This window comes from Erythranthe guttata, chromosome 12, assembly GCF_056151865.1.
Source record: "Erythranthe guttata isolate IM_541 chromosome 12, IM_541, whole genome shotgun sequence".
In the NCBI taxonomy this organism is placed as follows: domain Eukaryota; kingdom Viridiplantae; phylum Streptophyta; class Magnoliopsida; order Lamiales; family Phrymaceae; genus Erythranthe; species Erythranthe guttata.
This window is the reverse complement of record NC_142544.1, coordinates 18,342,622-18,362,373: the sequence shown is the minus strand read 5'-3', so window position 1 is coordinate 18,362,373 and position 19,752 is coordinate 18,342,622. Positions and strand designations below refer to the sequence as shown.

At 36.5% G+C, this 19,752-nt stretch overlaps 4 protein-coding genes and 1 non-coding gene across 5 annotated transcripts; 2 read left to right on the top strand and 3 right to left on the bottom strand.

Moving 5' to 3' along the window:
• The first annotated feature begins 383 nt into the window (after positions 1–383).
• LOC105968152 (zinc ion binding protein) lies at positions 384–2,694 on the top strand. Its single transcript, XM_012992774.2, has 6 exons — positions 384–588; positions 693–767; positions 955–1,085; positions 1,457–1,934; positions 2,131–2,244; positions 2,341–2,694. Exons 1-6 carry the CDS (start codon positions 502–504, stop codon positions 2,401–2,403), a joined length of 948 nt encoding a protein of 315 aa, XP_012848228.1. The 5' UTR covers positions 384–501; the 3' UTR covers positions 2,404–2,694.
• A 341-nt stretch (positions 2,695–3,035) lies between these two features.
• On the bottom strand, positions 3,036–5,424 carry LOC105967980 (telomere repeat-binding factor 4). Its single transcript, XM_012992566.2, has 5 exons — positions 5,211–5,424; positions 4,309–4,517; positions 3,799–3,883; positions 3,429–3,512; positions 3,036–3,326 (listed from the first exon to the last, which is right to left on the bottom strand). Exons 1-5 carry the CDS (start codon positions 5,358–5,360, stop codon positions 3,057–3,059), a joined length of 798 nt encoding a protein of 265 aa, XP_012848020.2. The 5' UTR covers positions 5,361–5,424; the 3' UTR covers positions 3,036–3,056.
• Positions 5,425–10,662: 5,238 nt separating this feature from the next.
• On the bottom strand, positions 10,663–13,267 carry LOC105968167 (uncharacterized). The gene is made up of 6 exons (XM_088826707.1): positions 13,200–13,267; positions 12,457–12,531; positions 11,699–11,812; positions 11,324–11,450; positions 11,126–11,243; positions 10,663–11,044 (listed from the first exon to the last, which is right to left on the bottom strand). Exons 2-6 carry the CDS (start codon positions 12,464–12,466, stop codon positions 10,991–10,993), a joined length of 423 nt encoding a protein of 140 aa, XP_088682833.1. The 5' UTR covers positions 12,467–12,531; positions 13,200–13,267; the 3' UTR covers positions 10,663–10,990.
• A 2,177-nt stretch (positions 13,268–15,444) lies between these two features.
• Positions 15,445–16,760, bottom strand: LOC105968143 (protein RETICULATA-RELATED 3, chloroplastic). Its single transcript, XR_016034846.1, has one exon. It is a non-coding gene; the product is annotated as a protein RETICULATA-RELATED 3, chloroplastic (transcript).
• Positions 16,761–17,546: 786 nt separating this feature from the next.
• CFIM-25 (homolog of CFIM-25) lies at positions 17,547–19,526 on the top strand. The gene is made up of 7 exons (XM_012992776.2): positions 17,547–17,847; positions 17,967–18,012; positions 18,319–18,412; positions 18,537–18,610; positions 18,730–18,816; positions 18,910–19,020; positions 19,211–19,526. The coding sequence occupies exons 1-7, from the start codon at positions 17,687–17,689 to the stop codon at positions 19,295–19,297; spliced, it is 660 nt and encodes a 219-aa protein (XP_012848230.2). The 5' UTR covers positions 17,547–17,686; the 3' UTR covers positions 19,298–19,526.
• The last annotated feature ends 226 nt before the right edge of the window (positions 19,527–19,752 follow it).

The following is a 19,752-nucleotide window of genomic DNA, read 5'->3' as shown; positions in this document are numbered from 1 at the left end:
CTATTTCGTGTGAAAAGACACGAAATTATTGAGTGTATTTCGTGTAATAATACACGAAATAGCGGGCGAATTTGGTTTTTCTTTAGGAAAGTTACAAATGAAATAAATCGCACTGCAAGCCGGTAAAAACCGCACTATGAATAGCATTTCAGTATTCATATTTAATTATTTCGAACTTCCCGCATGTTGCCATGAAGTCCCTATATATTTCCATATTTAATTATTGAACCACAAGTGCTATTTTAATTTTCTTTTCTAAAATTTGTATACCCAAAAGAATTTTGGGCTCAACAAAAATAGGCCCATAAAATGTCTTAATTACATTGGGCTCCTAATTATTTTAAAGGTCCGTTTGAATTTTATATTTTATAATTTCCCATTATACATTTAATTTTTTGTTTAATCATAAATTCTCAAAAACCCTAGACAAAAACCCCCAAATGCGAAGGTAAACAAAACCCATCTGCGCACACAGAAACACAGAGTGGAGGTGGGGAAGAGATGGTGTGGTTTCAGTGCGAGGATTGCGGCGACAATCTTAAGAAGCCCAAGCTCCCTAATCACTTCCGACAATGCTCTGCTTACAAGGTTTCAACATTTTACGCCGTCGTTTTTTGAACGAATTGTTTGTATTTTGTTAATTTTGATTAAATTAACATTCGTTTTTGCTGTGTTTCTTACAATTGCAATAGCTATCGTGCATTGATTGCGGGCAAATATTTGGGCAGCAAGACGTTGAAGGTCACACTCAGTGCATCACTGAAGCGGTAAATTTATTTTATTTTATTTTATTTTTTTGGGTATTTCGGATTTATGTTGCTGAATTTTGTTTACACATTTTTTTTTCTCAGTTTATTGCATTTCTTTAACAAGTTCATCTGGTTTGGATTTTTCTTTAGCTCTCTAAAATGGGATGTTTGATGTACTCTCTTATTGTTTGACTTGTTATGCCAGGAAAAATATGGTCCAAAGGGTCAAACAAAAGCTGCAAACGGAACAAATACGAAGCCGAAAAATGACGGAAAGCAGAGACCAGAGGTCGATATAAATGTTGGTCTGTCGGATCGCCCGCCGTGGTTCTGTAGGTATGTTTCGATCAATCCAAACATCACTTTCGTACTTTATTCCGTCTGATAAATATTTAGTGCCTGGTAAATAGTGTTCGTAATAATGTTAAAGTATGTGTTCTTCGTTACGTGACGTAGCTTCATGCAAGTGACCATTTCTTGATGCTATTGCTATGTGCTTAAGCTGCTACGTATTCTGCTAAAATCAATTTTGAGTTTCATAGAATCGGTAATTTGGTCGCTCCATTTACAGTTATCAAGATATTATCGAACAATTTGTGATTAGGAAAGTCTAGAGATCCCTTCTCACTGTGTTCTTTTTTCGCACGGCTTCTCTGTCGCTGTTCCTTTGTTAATTTTGAAATCTCGTTAATTTGTTGATTTCTCAGCCTGTGTAACACTAAGGCGACAAGTAAGCAAACCTTGCTCCTCCATGCCGACGGAAAAAAGCACAGGGCAAAAGCAAGAGCATTCCATGCATCGAAACAGCCGCCTAATAACGGTGCCGCAGAAACCAACGGTTCCAATGAAAACAAAACAACAAACGAAATTCCCGAAAATAAAGTTGCTCCTCAGCTTGATGGCCCCGAAGTGGAGAATGATGCTTTGGCATCAAACAAGAAAAGAAAAGCCGATGCCTCTGAAAATGACGGTGCTCACCCCAAGACTGGAGGTGAAATTTCTGCAGAGATAGGCAATGGCGAAGTTGTTCAAATCAAAGGATCAGAAACGGAGGTGAAAAAAGTGAAGAAGGCTAAACATGGTGCAACAGAGGAAGATGCAAAAACGGATTCCACCACCGACAAGGATATGATTTGCAAGAAGAAAATAAAGTGGAAAAAGCTTATTACTTCAGCTCTGGAATCTGTATGTACACCTCTACCCTTTAGCACTATTTGAGCCTTTTATAATATTTGAATACCTCCCGATTTGCATTTGGTACTTACTATCTTAGCATGTGTACTTGGAATATGGGGCATTGTTTTTTTTTTTTTTCCTATGGGTTTCGTTTTAAATAATAGTGTTTTCACTTGTGTAATAATATTTTTCTTTCATGTGACAGTATCCAGATGGCGTGGTGAAATTCAAGAAACTTAGGAAAGAAGTTATGAAGTCACTGAAGGAAGCTGGCCACACAGAAGAAAAAAACCAAGTATCTGAAATCCTTGAGCATAATGTAAGTCGAATTTTTCATATATATTCTTTATCTGCCAGCGTACTGATAAATGGTGGCCCCCCAATTGTTAATAGTTGTCTCTTCATCGTTATGCAGATAAATTCAAGCTCGAGATTTGTTGTTGATGGAAAATATGTCCGCCTAGCAAAATGTTCGTAGCTAAGATTGGATATCGGTAACTGCAAGATTTATACCGTTGCTAAATTCACTTTAAGTTGCTACGATTGGAAGCTTCGGTTTCGGATTTTTAGCTTCAGCACACGTAGCCCAGGTTTACGTTCCAGAGTATACAGTTTGTCAGTGTGTGCTGGAGAGTTGGATACTAGTTGGATACTGAGGATATAATTTCTACTTTTCAGTGATTAATTAATTGTGACAATGAACTAGAACCTTATATTATTCTTGCAACTTTCTCCTGAATGGAGTGTAGTTCTTTCATTTATTTTAAAATTCCTTTTTCAGACTCGACAAACTTAGTTTAAAAAAAGAAAAATTGTTCAAACTATTCAATCTCAATTTAATAATAATCACTAATCCTGAAATTGAACTTACCAGAGATTTCTGATTTTCTGATTTTCTTTTTTTTTTCTTCAAAAGGTATTTTAATTAGTTCTAAAGTCGGCCGAGGTGGCCGATTAATCGGTCGATGAGGTTGGGGTAGGTCAAAACCTTTACGATTTTGGTGTAAAGGTTTGAAAAATCAGTATTTGTTTTGTACGGTATTATATATATATATATATATATATATATATATATATATATATATATATATATATATATATATATATATATATATATATATATATATATCTTTAATCACTATATTGTTGAACAAGCTCAGCGAGTGCCTGGACGAGTACGTCTGCTTCTTCAGCCAAGATAGAAAGCCTTTCTGCCTCTTTGAATGCCTCAGCAGCCGCGTACGACTTGTTTTCAGCTTCTGCAATTCTGTGAGCAGCAATACGACATGCTTCTTCAACTGTATCTCCGAGATAATCCATGCTCTCATCATCAGCTTCAGCTGGGATTTTCGACTCCACTACTGCATCATCATCCCTTTTAGTTTTGAAGCAATTACCAACCTATAATTAATCGAATTTCAAGATTATAATGAGGAGTTAGCTGACATGGCAAATCTCTCAAAATGAACAATAATTATATTTGTCAACTCAAAAGATTTGCACCTTTTCAAGTTTGCCTTCTTTCACAAGGCAGTTTAATCTAGAACGCAAATTCTTTTTGAAAGTCTGCGGCACCTCGTAGATTTGCTGCGTGAAATATAGCCGAGCATATATTATAATCGATGTTAGCACCATTAGGGAGGAAATTGGTCGAAACCAAATTTAATCTACAAATCTTGTGCATGTGTAAAATTAATAATTCTACAAGCTAGTGATTGTGCTTACTAATAATGTGTAACAAAAGAAACTTTGTACTTGGAAATTTCAAAAAACAAAATCAAACTAATAATATTAATAACTCTGATGACTTTCAGCAACACATGGAAGATTGGTTATATATAAAAGTTAGTGATGGCATGCATGAAAGACAAACCTCAATGTACGTAGCAATTGCAACCAAATCCGATCCATTCGGCTCTTTAAGATTAGACAATGCATCATATATCAAGGGATCGTACCTGAGAACAACGCAATTAATTCACGACCTAAACAAAAAGGTCAATAACATGTATCGTAATCTAAGTCACCGCCCTTACGCCGCTAATTGAAGATTTCCATCTACAAACACATCAGTTTGCATCCGAGTACACGAACAAGAAATTTGTTCGTGGAGTTCAATTGTCTACGTAAGTATGACATTCACTAAGCAGAATAGATCGTTAATTGGCATCTAATGTGAAATAAGCCTTCACCATTCACAACAACACCAAAAGATCACACACGTGTAAGCTTTCTCGAGACTAAAAAAGCAAAATCAGCGCATTACTAGACGATCAAGTTTTGCTAGCATAGTAAGTATTGAGAAAAAGACTACGTCGAAAGAAAACCAGTTATGCAATTGTGACTTTTAAATTAAATATAGCATAGGTGTATTATAACTTACTTGCTAGCATTGGTTCCTCCGGGTAAGGGTTTCGAAGAATCTAACATCAATGTGTCTGTCGGTGCATCTTGTGAAGATGGAGCGATGGATGAAGAGGTCGGAGCGGTAGGCAGTGAAGTAGCAGGGGAATCGGCGGGACCGAACATCCATTTTTGCGTCGTTGATTTATCTCTGGGTCCAATAGCTACACTCATGTTCCGCCATTTATCCTGCTTGACAAAACCGATAACACATTCAAATCTCCTTTTTAACGTGTTTTTACACTCGATCTCAGAGACGACATACCAATATATTTTCAAAGTAGAATTCATATGTTCGTATGAAACCTAGCTCCTAACTACTGAAGTAACTAGAGAAGTTCATAACCCATCGAACAGTTCTGGAAAGGTGATCAGAATTCATCGTAACACTCATAACGATCAACTTTACGAAGATCCCAGAAGCTCGTAGCATCGGCCCTGATAAACCCCAATTTAGTGTTTCTTCTGAGCCAATAATGCCTACGCCTTCAACTCGTTCTACAAAAATAGGATTTCCGTGTAATAATCTTTTGATAGTACTCATCAACCCCGGTTAAAAAATAATCGCAAAAATACAAGCATTTTATCTATCCATCAGTGGAGTTCTGTATCGAAGCCTTAGAAATATACACATATATATATATATACACATGCTCAATTGAATCGGAAAAAAAATCCAGGTATATTGCATTTCTATCTCACCACAATTTTTGAATTAATTTATCTATCCACACGATTAACAGCAACCAAGACATGAACTGTGTAGAATAACACGAGTAAGTAACCGCTGAAAACCATCTACATTTCTGATAATATATAAATGCAAAAAAATCAAACAATAAAGTAAAAAACAAAACCCTAGAAATGAATAATAGACAAAACCTTGAGATCTATGTTGGAGCGAGCAAAGAGGAGGTGGTTGAAGAGAGGATCACTCAGAATAGATTTCCACTTTCCGACGCCGTGTCTAGCTACACCGTCCCGGAGCGCTTTTTCCTCTTCCGGCGTCCATTTCAGCTTCGGATTCCCCATCTCCGAACTCAGAGCTTCCTGGTTTCTTCTTTTATCTTGGTGCCCAAGTTTTTCCGCGTTGTACCGGCAAAGCTGACAAGGGCATTATTGACATTTCGTATTAGTAATGGATAATGTAATGGGCCGCAAAAACCAAAGTTTTTTTTGTTTGGGCCATATTTTTATTTTATTTTTTCATTAATAAAAATAGGGCAGATTACGGCCATCTCCCTGAGTTATGGTCAAATTACGAAAAATTTCTTGTTTGGGTAATTACAGCAACCCCTCAACTATGTATTATCTTACGAAAATACTTCTCTAGAGGTAAGTTTAGGGATGTTAAATCGGTAAAATCAAACCGAAATTTCGGTACGCCAACATTTCATACCGTTTAACGAACTGAATACAATTTGGTTCGGTAATTAACCGAATTACATAAATTTTATGTAAAAATATTTAAAAGAAGGGGTGACTGTAATTACCCAAACATATGGAGTTTTTTCGTAATTTGGCCATACTTAGGGGATTGGCCGTAATTTACCCAAAAAAATATAATTATTGATGTATGTTTTCACTTTCAGAAGAGAATATATATTGGTTAATGCAAAATTGTAAAATAAAATTTACATGACGTGAGATTATTACTGATCTTTTAAGTAGCATCTATCTACAGTCTCATCTAGTGGCCACTGGCGAGGCCATGATTGAAAATGAGGGTGGGCTAAAAGATAGCGTCTTTTAAGTACCATCTATCTGCAGTCTAGTGGCCACTGGCGAGGCCATGATTGTGTTACGTGGTAATTTGAGCAAGAAAACATAGTTCGAGAATTAAGAAGAAATCGAGAGATATAAATTAGGAGGAGAATTAGAAGAAGAACTAGAGGAGAATTAAGAGAAGACAAAGGGAGATTAATTGATTCTTAAACTTCATAATACGTAACATTCTAATTACCCTCTTTATAATACTCATAAATAATAATTAAACTACCACCCCACTAACCCCTTAACCACACAAACCCACTAATTTAATTCATGCCCACTAATAAAAAACTACCCACTAACATATAATTTGATTAATTATAATTAACTTAAATAATAATACATATCATTCCCGTCCGCTCAAAATATCCTTGTCCTCAATGATAAAGTCTTGATACGTGTATGGGATCATTTTGCGAATTCAGTTGGTCGGGTGATCCATCAATTATTTGAGAGAGGTGCTTGAACTCTTCGTGGTAAATGGCATCAATGAGTGTTTGTTTCATGAAACGAGTGAGGGCTTCGGAAGGATTGTCAAATTCGGTAGCCCTAAAATGGTAGAGCAACGCCATAGTAAAATCTTCCCCGGCCGACGAGCCCTTGAACCCAATTAACCAGCGATTCCGTTCCAAAGTGAGTCCTTCCAAACGAAATGAATCGAGGTGCACCATCTGATCTTGGGCAATACTTTGAAATTCAAAATATTTTTTGGCTTGAAAATTCCGTTCCGTTGCGTTTTCCGTGGGGACTTTTGGAATTTGTTGTTTGAGGTTTGTATTTGGGACAAGGTTTGGAGTTGTGCGTGTCGCGGCTATGGTTGTGTTTTGCTTGATTGGCTGTAATGTTTCTCCCACAACAATTGGGTTGACATCATTTTTGGGTTTGGAAGAGGCCCTTAGAGCTCGAAGCTCGTTGAGGACAACTTGGAGGGTGTTGTGTATTTGGTCGAGATTGGATTCCTGTCGTGCTAGAATTTCTCTAACCCCGGTACGAAATTCAGCCTCTGAATTGTTACGTGCCTCCATGGAACGTAACCTGGCTATGATACCATTGTTACGTGGTAATTTGAGCAAGAAAACATAGTTCGAGAATTAAGAAGAAATCGAGAGATATAAATTATGAGGAGAATTAGAAGAAGAACTAGAGAGGAGAATTAAGAGAAGACAAAGGGAGATTAATTGATTCTTAAACTTCATAATACGTAACATTCTAATTACCCTCTTTATAATACTCATAAATAATAATTAAACTACCACCCCACTAACCCCTTAACCACACGAACCCACTAATTTAATTCATGCCCGCTAATAAAAAACTACCCACTAACATATAATTTGATTAATTATAATTAACTTAATTATAATTAACTTAAATAATAATACATATCAGATTGAAAACGAGGGTGGGCTAAAAGATAGCGGGAGTTCAGTACCCCGATTTTTTGTTTACGTGTATTAACATAAAAAAAAATAAGTAAATGTCTTATTTGCGATAACAAGTATATGAGGTTAGGTGAAAGAGCTACAAAGATCGATCTTTGTCATTGTTGGAGATGTTTTTCCTTTTCCGCCCCGAAAAGTGGAAATCACACTCAATCGAGCTCTCACGCCTCTTCCTGCTTTCGTCTTTCATCTATCTCTCCAATAATTTATGTATTACCGTTGCATGTTAGGCTTTCCTTTGATCCACGTGACGAATCAACATTAGAGTTGCCCCTGAAATCCCCATTGACCTTGTCAGAACTTTCTTCACCATTGTCTCGTCCACATGGTTTTGTGTTGTCCGAAGATCCCATGTCCTTTTTAACTCCCCTATCGAATTCACTCTCATTTGGTACGTAATCCTCTTCATCTTCATCTCCATATTCAAAACCATCGATACTTGTTGCTTCACACGTGATAAATTCCTTGGAGCATCTAACGCAATGAAAACTTGTATTCAAATATCTTAGAGCGCCCTCGTATATTTTCCGGCAAAACAGGCACCTTGTCCAGAAACTCCTCTTGGGCTCTGGTTCACGTTTCTCATGATCGTTGTAAAAATTCTTCTGGCGAGTTGCCATCCCTCTGAACTTCTAAATATAACGTTCGTAATATCCCTCATGATCATGTATCCACCCAATTTGTCATTTATGTTTAATTTTTCATTAATATTCATTTTTCCTTTATTCTAAAAATAAAAAAAGTCATAATCAAACTCTTAACCTTAAGGGTTGGTTAACGGTCTTGTACTTTTGAATTGTGAACCCCGATCGATATGACTCGTGAACCGTTGGTTCACGACAATGATGATGTCTCCATCCAAAAATTTTCATTAATATTCCTTTGTTCTTTGTTCAAAAAATAAAAAAAATATAATAAATAATCAAAATTAAATGAGACAACTCGAAATGAAAGTAATCACAAGAACGAAAAAGTTCTAATTAAAAAGAAAAAAAAATCACTAACTACAAAGTTACGACGATGATAAATAAATACTGGAATAACCGAAGAAGAAATATATATTGTAAAGTAAATATTATAGCTTATGCATATGAATATTAAATAAAATCACATTCTACTATTTTAAAATATACATAAATTAATACAGACGTGCAACGCAGGTCACACCTTTCTAGTAATGCATAAATGTGCGCATAAGACTACTTTTCATTTTATTTTTATACAAGAGAAAATCAATTAATAATGTGAGGTTCAAACATTGTAGGTTGTTGTCGTTACCGACACTCCCATAGATGAGGCTATTAAAATTAACGACTATTGTTGTGAGCAGAATTTTCCGATTACTTTCATAAAAACACAAATTAGGGGACCGTCTGGGAGTCTATTCATAGATATTGGTCGAAATATGAAAACGTTTTAGGTGAATGATCGAGACGAGCACAAGTTGGAGCGGTTTAAGTTCAAAACAGATGACTTAGTTGTGTTCCATGAAATGACTGGAATTTCGGCGTTAAACAATGGGAAAACCGAGAACAATATCAAGCACATATAATCCTTCCTCATTCACCGTGGAAGAGGATCCGTCTAATCACCCTGTGCATGGGTGCGAGTGTAATGTGAAGAAAGTAAGAGAAAAAGAGATCAACTTCAAGCCACTGCGAGAGGCATGGGTGCGAGGATATACTTTACATTGCTCAACGTTGTTTGTAGTTTGTACTACCGCAAGGCATTCATAGAATCAGAAAGATTGGGTTATGAGTGCAACACTCAGCCCGTGATCCCTCACAAAACTATCAATTATGGTGTTGCATCACTGGCTGGATTAGCAAAACATAAATCTCTGCGCACCTTGTATCTTTTCCCTTCCAAGATCGAGCATTGCCTGAAATGGGCAAAATCAGAATTTGATATTTTGTTTGAGATGATACCACGGGAGGTCAATGAATATATAAGTAACCCAAGTGGATATATCTCGAATAGAAAGAATCGTGCACATGCCCGAGAAATTTTGTTCTTACATGCCTTGAAGAATCGTGCACATGCCCGAGAAATTTTGTTCTTACATGCCTTGAAGACAGATATGACACGCGCACATTTGATGACTGCCTGACCTGGGCACGCTTTAAGTATATACAAACACCTCTATTCTATTGTTCCCTTCTTTCTTTTTTGGAATACAAACAAATTAATTAATGTTCAAAAAGTTGCTAACTGTGTAATATCGTGGAACCAGGTTTGAGGTCTATTTCGTCTACCAGATCAAGCTATTGACATCCATATATACTGAAGATGCCGTTGATGTTGATCGAGGGACTCGAATGTGGTCTAAAGAGCATCCTCCTCCACACCCTCTCCAGTTCTCTGCTGATGACGAAACTCACATAGAGTTCATCGAAGCGACTGCTATTCTAAGAGCCGAGGCCTTTGGCATTTCGATTGCAGACCGAGTCTGGGAGGGCCCCAACCTGCTACCTACTGATCAAGTGGTAACAAATGTGAGAGAAGATGAAAGTAGTGTTGATGACTTGAATGGTTGTTGACATACGCAGGATGACGAGATTAACTATCATATGCAAATGATTGTTGGTTTCACCAATTTGATGGCGGAGGCTTATGGAATTCGTCGAGTTGATAAGATTTGGTTGAAGTCTAAGCTAGGGGAAACTGTCCCTAGTACACTCTATAACAGTCCTTCATGATGACATGCGCTTATATTCTTGTAATCTACCTCATTACATTCCTAATTGGGTCTAAAATCGAACCTAATACCCCAATTATCGCTTGTTACTAAGTTCGTTTGAGCTTGGTTTGGTTTGTGTTCGCCTCAACTTCGATTGCTTGTCAAACACAAGTTTGATACAAATTTTAACCACCACATGTTCGACTTGAATCGATACCTTTACACCCCTAATTACTATCTCTTAATTTGAAGCATTCCATTGGCCACCATCAATACTCTGTTTTAGTTCCACTCCCCTTAAAATACCCATCTCCAAATCACTCTTTTACCAGTAAAACTCAAAACATTGTAAAATGCTTATATATATATATATATATATATATATATATATATATCCTTTCAAAACAATACCCAGGGCAAACTAAATGGAACAGGTTACACAAAGTACAAAATTATAAGTAGAAAAAAATGGTTTTCTTATACGAATAGGGCGCATCCACTTTACTTGTATGTTTTAATAAAGAAGGGATTTCAATGAGCTTTTGATTGCTCTGTCAAATATAACTGTAGGCTCCTGCAAAGACAATTACTCGAATGGAACGAACATATACAGAGGTGGATCGACAAACTAATTTTGCAAAACACTTAAATCTTTATCCATTAAAAAAAGATTCATATCAACATGTGTATGTGAAGTCAACAACTCCATATAATATCAATGCTTCTCAACATATTCGGAGCGAGCCCCATGGAAGTAGCAAGACCAGAAGCTAGAGAAGCAGAATTAAGACAACGATCAACAATAAAACCGAGCATGCCATAGCCTGCAAATTAAAGCTCGATTTCAGATAATTCTCAAGAATCACTCAACATTAAAAAAAAAAAAAAAATAACAAAATACTCACAGCAATTGCAGATGCAGCAAGTCCAGCTCGTTCCCTAGGATCCTTGCGGTAATAATTTCCAAAATACAAGAATGTAGCATAATACCACATCAGCGGGAACAAGAAACCTAATAGAAACCTGAATTGCAGTATGATTTTATTTAGAAAAGAAAACAAGGAAAATGAAGCAGATAATATCATATCTCGGACTATACTTACGAGAACCATCCAATTCCACAGCCAAAGCAAGGAAGAGGTTTGTCATATATCCCTAGTTGTGAGTCGTCTTCATTTCTAATCAAAGTATACTTGCCCTTTTCCCTGTCTCCAGAATCCGTTGCTTGTCCTATGAGGAGACAAAAAATTATATTTTACTAAATAGATATAAAATAAATCATGATGTCTTCATAGTGTTCATATAACAGAGAGAATAAAAGGCTTTATATCAGCATGTGGAAATAGGTTGCAGCTAAACTAATTCAACATGTGCATGTTTTAGATAAGGGCCTTAATCTTCGGTAAAAGAGAAAATGACCCATATACCCTTTCTTTATTATGCATCACAAAAAATCCAAAGATAACGACGACTACTACCTTTAAACATGGAATAATATCGAGATGAAGGCCTCAAAAGATCAAGATGCTTATCTGAAACTGATCTCACCAATTCAAGAGCATTTCTACCCTCTCCCTCTTCAATAGTAGCATCTGTAACACCAACAAGTCCCAATTTATAGCATTAGGAGGCGCTTATTAGTCTCTCGATTTTTTATTTTTTTCGTTAATCCCTACTCAATAACAATGTCTTAAAGAAAGCTAAGTTAGTATGTCAGAACATAGGTGACTTTCCAGCTGGAGTTTCTGTAGCACCAAGGAGTTGAAGCTGGATATCTTACGAATATTCTTAAGCAATGCGCGCAGAGAATATATGGCAAACACTTCCACCACATATTCGTCTCTAACCAAGTTTCGATTGCTGACAGAATTAAACAAATTTGGGTAGATTGTCCAAAGAAAAAAAAGATTGACCGATGTGAAAACCAGAGTTCGACAAAGCCAGAAGGTATTTCTAGGTTTCGTCAACATCCTTCTTGTTTGCTCGGAGAATGTGAGTAGACACGACCAAATATATTATCTAGGAAATCAAACTTCGCTGCAATCATGTTCCTTTTCTTAATGATTTACCATACCAATGCCACGGAAAAAGAAAACGACTCGCATAAACAGGCACATAGCAGACCGACGTATGGATATCGTAAATCAGTTAAATGCTAGAAAGACTACACCCGAGTTATGAAAAATGTACTTCATAAACAAATTGAAAAAAAGCTAAAAAAAAGGATAATTATTACTCTGATCCATGGGCAATCCTCCGGAGGTTATTTACGATGTTATAATCCTCCTTCCAGAATGACGTCCGAGTACCCCTTTAACAAATGTAAGAAAACACGACTATCAGCATACGTCTTTCTTTTTTATCACATTCTAGAAAGATGGAACGAAAATACTTGACTAGAAACAAGAAGATAAAATGCACTTTGATGAAAAACAAAGATCGTAATAATTCGACCGAGCAAAGCCGTAAAGCAGCTAAGAAATATAACATAGCCATTAAATGTTCAAGAGTGACCTAAACCACATAATCCACAAATAGATTAAAATTGCTAATACCGTTAGTGCCCCAATCCTTTACATTCAACTCTACATACTGAATTCGATCATTACGATTTCTGCTTTGTATCACATGGAAATCAATAGAGCTACAACTACTGCGATCGTCTCCCCAATTCAACACAGTTCAATAAAATACCCAACCAAATCAAATTTCATCAATCCCATACAACAAACAAAAGAAAACCCTAATTTTCCCTTTCGCCCCCAATCAATCCATCACCTAATTCCTTACAGAAACCCAATTTCTCCAAGGCATAATCAACAAACGAAACTCCTCCTTACAGAGAACATGATATACAAAGGAAAAAGGAAGAAGAAATGATAAACAATTAATTACCAATAATTAATCCAAGGAACACAGCATAATCAACGCAACAAATAATTCGTCGGAAACAAAGAACAATTAAAATTGAAACTAACCTGTGAGGAAAGAAAACTCGGGAAGTAAATGATTATCTTGGAGATTTCTGAGTAATCTTATCAGAACACGAAAAAAAAAGAGGAGAAGTGACGATCAATGTGTATCTATCTGTATGTATATATGTAATGTAATTTAAAAGAGAAGCAAACGCTGCTTTCAAACAATGAATTATATTCCACCCAACTCCACACTCTAGACTACGTCGGTTGACTCTTCTCCTCCTCCCTATTTTATTTTTTCCTTTTTTTTTTTCATTTTCCTCTCTATCTTTTTTTTAATTATTATTTACATTCTTGATATTTTCTTAATTACCAAAATACCCTCAATGTTTGTTTTTGTCTTTCCTCGAGTTCTTATGGTGTGATTTCTCACTATATGTTTTTTTTATTTTAGGGAGTATTTCGCGAAAAAATACTAATTCTACACCAACATACGTGATATTTCTCTATGTTGCATGTTAAAGTTAAAAATTATCATTAGAGGGGTAACGATAATACAGAGAAATTGTGAACGTGTTATTTAAGAAGACGAAAGATTTCGTATAGAGGTACTCACCCTAAGGTAATTTTTGTACTTTAAAAAATAGCATAAAGAAATGACACGTCTGCATGGTAGAATCGACATTTCTTGTAAAATATTCCACTGACACAAAAATGATTCCGTGAAAAATCATCTCGTAAGGGAATCAATGTAAGACATAAACAAACATTAGGAGGATTTTGATAATTACGGATAGATGAGGTGTTTTTCATAATTTAACATATGTTGAACAGGGGTTTCGGCTGGTATTTAGAGTTTGGCCCTTCTATTTCACTTCGCTTAAATCTTTTGACTTATTTCTTGTGATTAATTTACATTTAGATTTAACCTTCTATCTATTATAAGTTGTGTCCACGTATAACTTTGATATAAATAAAGAAAAGAGATCACTTACCAAAAAACTATACTGATATAACAACAATTCATCTTTTACAAGTCTCTCCAGTGAAAAAACACATTGATATTTAAAATTATGCATATCGCAATCCGTGCTTTTACCGTAAATATTGATCAACAGTTAACCTCTCGATCAATAACTTAAAGTATAATTAAGCTTTCAAAGAAGGAACTTAGTAAAAGGATTTTGGTCCACAAGATTTGCTAATTGCATTTGATAAATTATTATGCAAAAAACTTAGTAATTTACTATTTTAAATATATAATTACAATTTGATCCAATTTTTTGGACTTTTATCTTATTATTCCATTCCAAGAACCAATCAAACATTAGCATATTTTTATTTTATTGCCGGCCATAATAATGTTGTCTCTTTTATTTAATATAATAAGTTAATAATAGTGTCCTTAATTTTTGTGTGTGATATATACAATATGTAAATTTAATTATAGAAAAATATATGGGAAAAATCGAGTCTCTAGTTAGCATGGGTTAATAGATCCTAACTCGGGCTCGGCCCATGTCAGACGGTTATAACTCCTTCCAGCCCAATATACCTAGAAAAGCCCATGTTTGGCCCAGATGCCAAACCGGGGTTAATATTCAATTTTTTTTTTTTTTTTTTTTTTTTTAAATGAAAATGAAGATTGAAGATGCTGCAACACATTTTAAAAAAAAGTAAAATTCTTGTAAGTAAAATTTTCAATTATAGATTCTTTCTAAAAGTTATGTAATTTTGTAAACATGGTAGAAAATTAACTTTGAACACTTGATTCGTCCGCCGAACATGATTGATGAGGTGCATGTAGGGAGCACGTCGCCTTGCCGTTTCAATTAACTAGCCGCACGTCGTTTGGTAATCCGGCCCCATCCACATCATCATCCTAACCAATCATTTTAGGTGAGGCTAGTCAGTATAGTGCTATGATCGTTTCCAATCTTCTAGTTTACGCGGACATCGCACCATTAAGTAGTAGTGTCAGGTGCATTAAATGCCACTGGCCGGTTGTCAATTGCGCCTGTCACAACGCCAAACTTCGAGCTCTTGAGACGGTCATTCAAGTGCATTACACCCGATTACTAGTTGATACATTTTTTCATCGAGGCTCACTGGGCTAAGGTGCTTGCCTTGCCGGCGCCAACGGCTTTATCGGGCAAACATGGTTTGGGCTTTTCGGAAGGACTTTAAGTCTAGATCAACACCTTATTTATAAATTGATATTCTTAATTTTCAACTTATTTTTATAAATTATCTCAAATATAACCTTATAAATTAACTTTAGTAAATAATAATTATAACATAAATGCTAATGCAAAGTTATGTTTTAATTAAATGAACCCTTCCCAAAAATCTTACAAACACCAATTTAGCTTTAGTCAATTTTACAAAAGAAAATTAAGGAAAAACAATTATAAAACCAAAACACAAAACGAGATTAATTAACTGTTAAACCTAACTCCAAAACCCTCTAAACAACCATCAAAGATCACATTTTTCTTGAATAATTCATTCTACTCAAAAGCTTTATGAATCCGCCTTCTCTTTTCCGACAACCTGCGAACCCGTCAACCTAGCCATGGCGACGAAGGACATTCCACCGAGAACATTATTCAAGCACCTCAGAACAACCACGGACGTCTTGAAAAAATTAGGCGACAAACCCTTGGCCAGCAGAAACTCGATTCCGTTCAATGTCTGGTACCTGAAATTGCTGCTCAGTCCGAGCTGAACCGCCCACGTGGCGGCGTTCAGAATCGTCGGCGGGGGCTTGTTCGGCGTCTCGAAATTGGGGTCCATCTTCTTCCTCGTCTTGATCAGCCCGTTCGATATGGCGGTTCCCACGAATCCGGCCGCGAACCCGGCGGCGCCGAACAGGGCGCCTTTGTAGACGAAGGTGCCGAGCCGGTTCAGCAGGGTGTACGGACCGGGTTCGAACATGTAGCTCGTGGGGCAATTGGCGAAGATGGCGGGTAGGGTTTGGGCCGAGGAGGATAGGGTTGGGGCCAGTATGTACATGAGCAGGAAATTCAAAATCGAGCCGACGACTAGGGTGGAGAAGACGAAATCGAGCTCGTCGAGGCCGAAATTGGCGCGGGAAGCCATGTCTCCGACGAGACAAGCGCTCACACCGACGATCTCTTCCATCAGAACCTTGAACGGGAATTGTGGATCCGCCGCAACCCTAGCCCTCCACCCGTTTAATAGAGCTCCGATGGGTCCAAAACCACTACCTCCACCGCTAATTTCGGAGTCCTCTCCTCCTCCTCCTCCACCGCCGCCGCCGCCGCCACCGTTACTTCGTCCAATGCCGCCGCTATCTCCGCCGCCGGCGGCGGCGCAGGGTGTGTGAGATTTGGTTTTACTGCATTGTAATGAAATTGTGTTGGAGATAGTAGAATTGCCAAATCTAGGGCTGAAGAGAGAGGAGGTATTGATAAGGAAATAGTGGCCGGAAAGAGGAGAGCAGCAAAGCTGAGCCATTGTCGCCATTTTTTCTCTGGCTGAGATTACCAAAAGCAGAGGTAATCTGTTGTTGTATTCAGAGTAATTGCCACTTTGCACCCTTGAAATTAGGTCTATTTAATATTTTGCACCGTGTAAACAAAATAAATTGCATTTTTGGGCCTTGTAATTTCAGTTATATCAAGTGGACCCCACCCCCGGTCACTTTCCTTTCGTAACGTGCTGCGAAAAGGGAAAAAGACAATCTTATCCCTAAGAATTAAAAAGATATTATTGAGTTATTATCATAATCTAATCAAATACAAATAATATTGCCAATTGCAAAGATATTTTCTCTTTGGAATATGCCACGAGTTCAAAGATGCCTAGATATTTTTATAAAATATATAAATAGAGTTGGATATTTATGGGCTCAAAAGAGATTCCACCGGGTTTATCAAATAAATTTGAGTAAATAACAACCACCTCCTTGAGGTAAAGTGTAATTCCAAAAAACCCCTTTTATGTGTGAAATTACATCCACCCCTGAAATTTGTAAATTTCTTGCATTCACCTCCTACAAAAGGATGTTAACGTAATACATTTACAAATTCAAGGGTATGGATGTAATTATTGAAAAATGAGGGCTTGTTTTATAAATATACATTAATTCAAGGGGGCAATTGTAATTTACCCAATAAATTTTGATTGAATTGTCAATTTTAGCAATTTTTGTCATTGAAATATAAATATTTATTTTCTGGTCCCCTTGCAAAATCAAAAATTATTTGTAGATTGTGTGGACCAATGAGTGACCGACACAGCTCACAAAGTCGGTGAAGATTCCGGCGAAATAATTCGAAATGAAGTCGGCGAAGAACCCTAGAATCAGTGGAGGCCACCACCACTAAAGTATAATAAGATTGCGAATAGTTAAATAAAGATTCCCTATCAAAGGCACCCAATGTCAGCCGTCAGCTCTCTCTCTCTAGAATGGACACGTTTTTGTCCCACTACAATTTCCCCTCTTCTAATACCCCATCCCCCCACCAACTACTGCACTCTTCTTCTTCTTCTTCAATTATCAAGTGATTTGAATCTCTGAATATGGGCGATTCTACCGGAGCTTTGGAAAATGGCGATTCCGATCATACTAGCTCCGACGTGTTGGATATTTACCCTCTCAGCTGTTACTACTTCGGCTCCAAAGAATCCGTCTCCTTGAAGAACGAATCTGATGCCGATCGTGTTCTACGGTTGACAGCTAGGTATGCGGTGATTTTTTTTTATTTTTTTTTTTCATGTTTAAAAGTATAATTTGTGTTGTTCGTTGAGTATTTTTATTTAGCCCTAATTTTCGTGAGTTGTTGTTTTTTGGGGGTTTCAGTTACGAAGCCCATGGCATGAGGAACTGCGTTGCTGCGGTGATTGTGGTGAGCTTTTTTTCCCTTTCCTTTATTCACTGATTGATTAATTAGGATGTTGATCTGGATTTATCAGATTTTTCCAGTACAGTTCTGATTAATTAGGTTTTGAATATGGATTTAGAGATAGTTGCTATTAGCAGATGCTTATGGAGTTACTGGTTTACTGAAATTATTGCGTAATCTGAATGCTAACTATAAGCATGATCGGTCTTGTCTTTGCTTTTAGTTACTAATAATGTGAGTTTACCGTATGCAATTCTTGCACGTTTGAGATTGTTTCTGTAATTTGAGCCCGAAACCAACCTTTTACAGGTAGAATTGTTCAAACATCCCCATCTTTTAGTGCTGCAAGTTCAGAACTCCTTTTATACACTTCCAGGTGGTCGGTTAAGACCGGGCGAATCAGGTAAATGGCATTACGATGGGATCGTACATATTATCTACTTGCATACATACATCGAATTTGATTAGAAAATCCCGGGCAAGATTCTTAAGATTACCTTTTTTTTTTTATAAATGTTATGCTTCAGATATTGACTGCTTAAAACGCAAGTTATTGAACAAGTTATCTGCCGGTGAAGATGGCCGTGGCCCAGAATGGGAGGTATATATGTATATATGTATATGTGTGTATAGATACATATATTGTTCGTTCTCAATGTAGCAATGGTGTTTCATTTGTCATTACAATTATTTGAAATCTGGTGTTTCTTGATTATCCAGGTCGGAGATTGTCTTGGCATCTGGTGGAGACCTGATTTCGATGCTCCACTTCACCCGTATTTGCCGCCAAACATAAACAAGCCTAAAGTAATCTCATCTCATATTTGCTATTTTCTTACATTCTTGACAGCTGTCGATAATTTATTGAACCTTGACTTATATTTCGTTTTTTTTCTTCAGGAATGCACTAAGCTCTTTCTCGTCAAGCTGCCACCAAGTAGGCGATTTATTGTACCTAAGAAATTCAGAATCCTTGCTGTTCCATTGTGCGAACTCCACGACAATGAACAGGTTACCTCAACTGGAATTCTTGTGCCAATTATCGGAAGAAAAAAAAAAACATTGAAACTCTTAAATCGTTTCAAAATGACGACTTCACGAAATATTGTGATTAAATTGCACTTTACCTATAATTTTAATGCTTATTTTACATCCTCGCACATGAGCCTTAACATGTACCGATTATTGTGTTTTTGTACAGACTTATGGTCAGACGATATCCGGAGTTCCACAGTTGATGTCGAAATTCTCCTTCAACTTTGTAGAACCCAATGCAGCAAGTATTTGAGCTTTGAATGTGTTACACTGTACTGTATAAGGAGATAATTGGAATACTGCTATTATTATTATTATAGACTTTATATATATATATATATATATATATATATATATAAGGGTTGCTGTTGTCATATTGAGTGTTGTTCTTCACATATAATTGTGGTTTTATAATGTTGTATTAGGATATATACTATGGACTTCCTAGTTTTCTCTTAATATAAATTCATAGTATTATTTTATTCTGAGCTTACCAATATGTAAATTGCATACCAATAATTGTACAGCAGCAGGAGAAAAATACTTGGTGATAAAATTACATTATTGCAAAGGTTAGTTTGCAATTTTAGTTAATTTGTAATCTATAAATCTAACTATTTATTTATTTATTTATTAAATAAGTATAATTTCTTTAATCGATCTATATAAGTTTTACTGTCACAGTTAATTCTGTGCAACTTGTAGGCC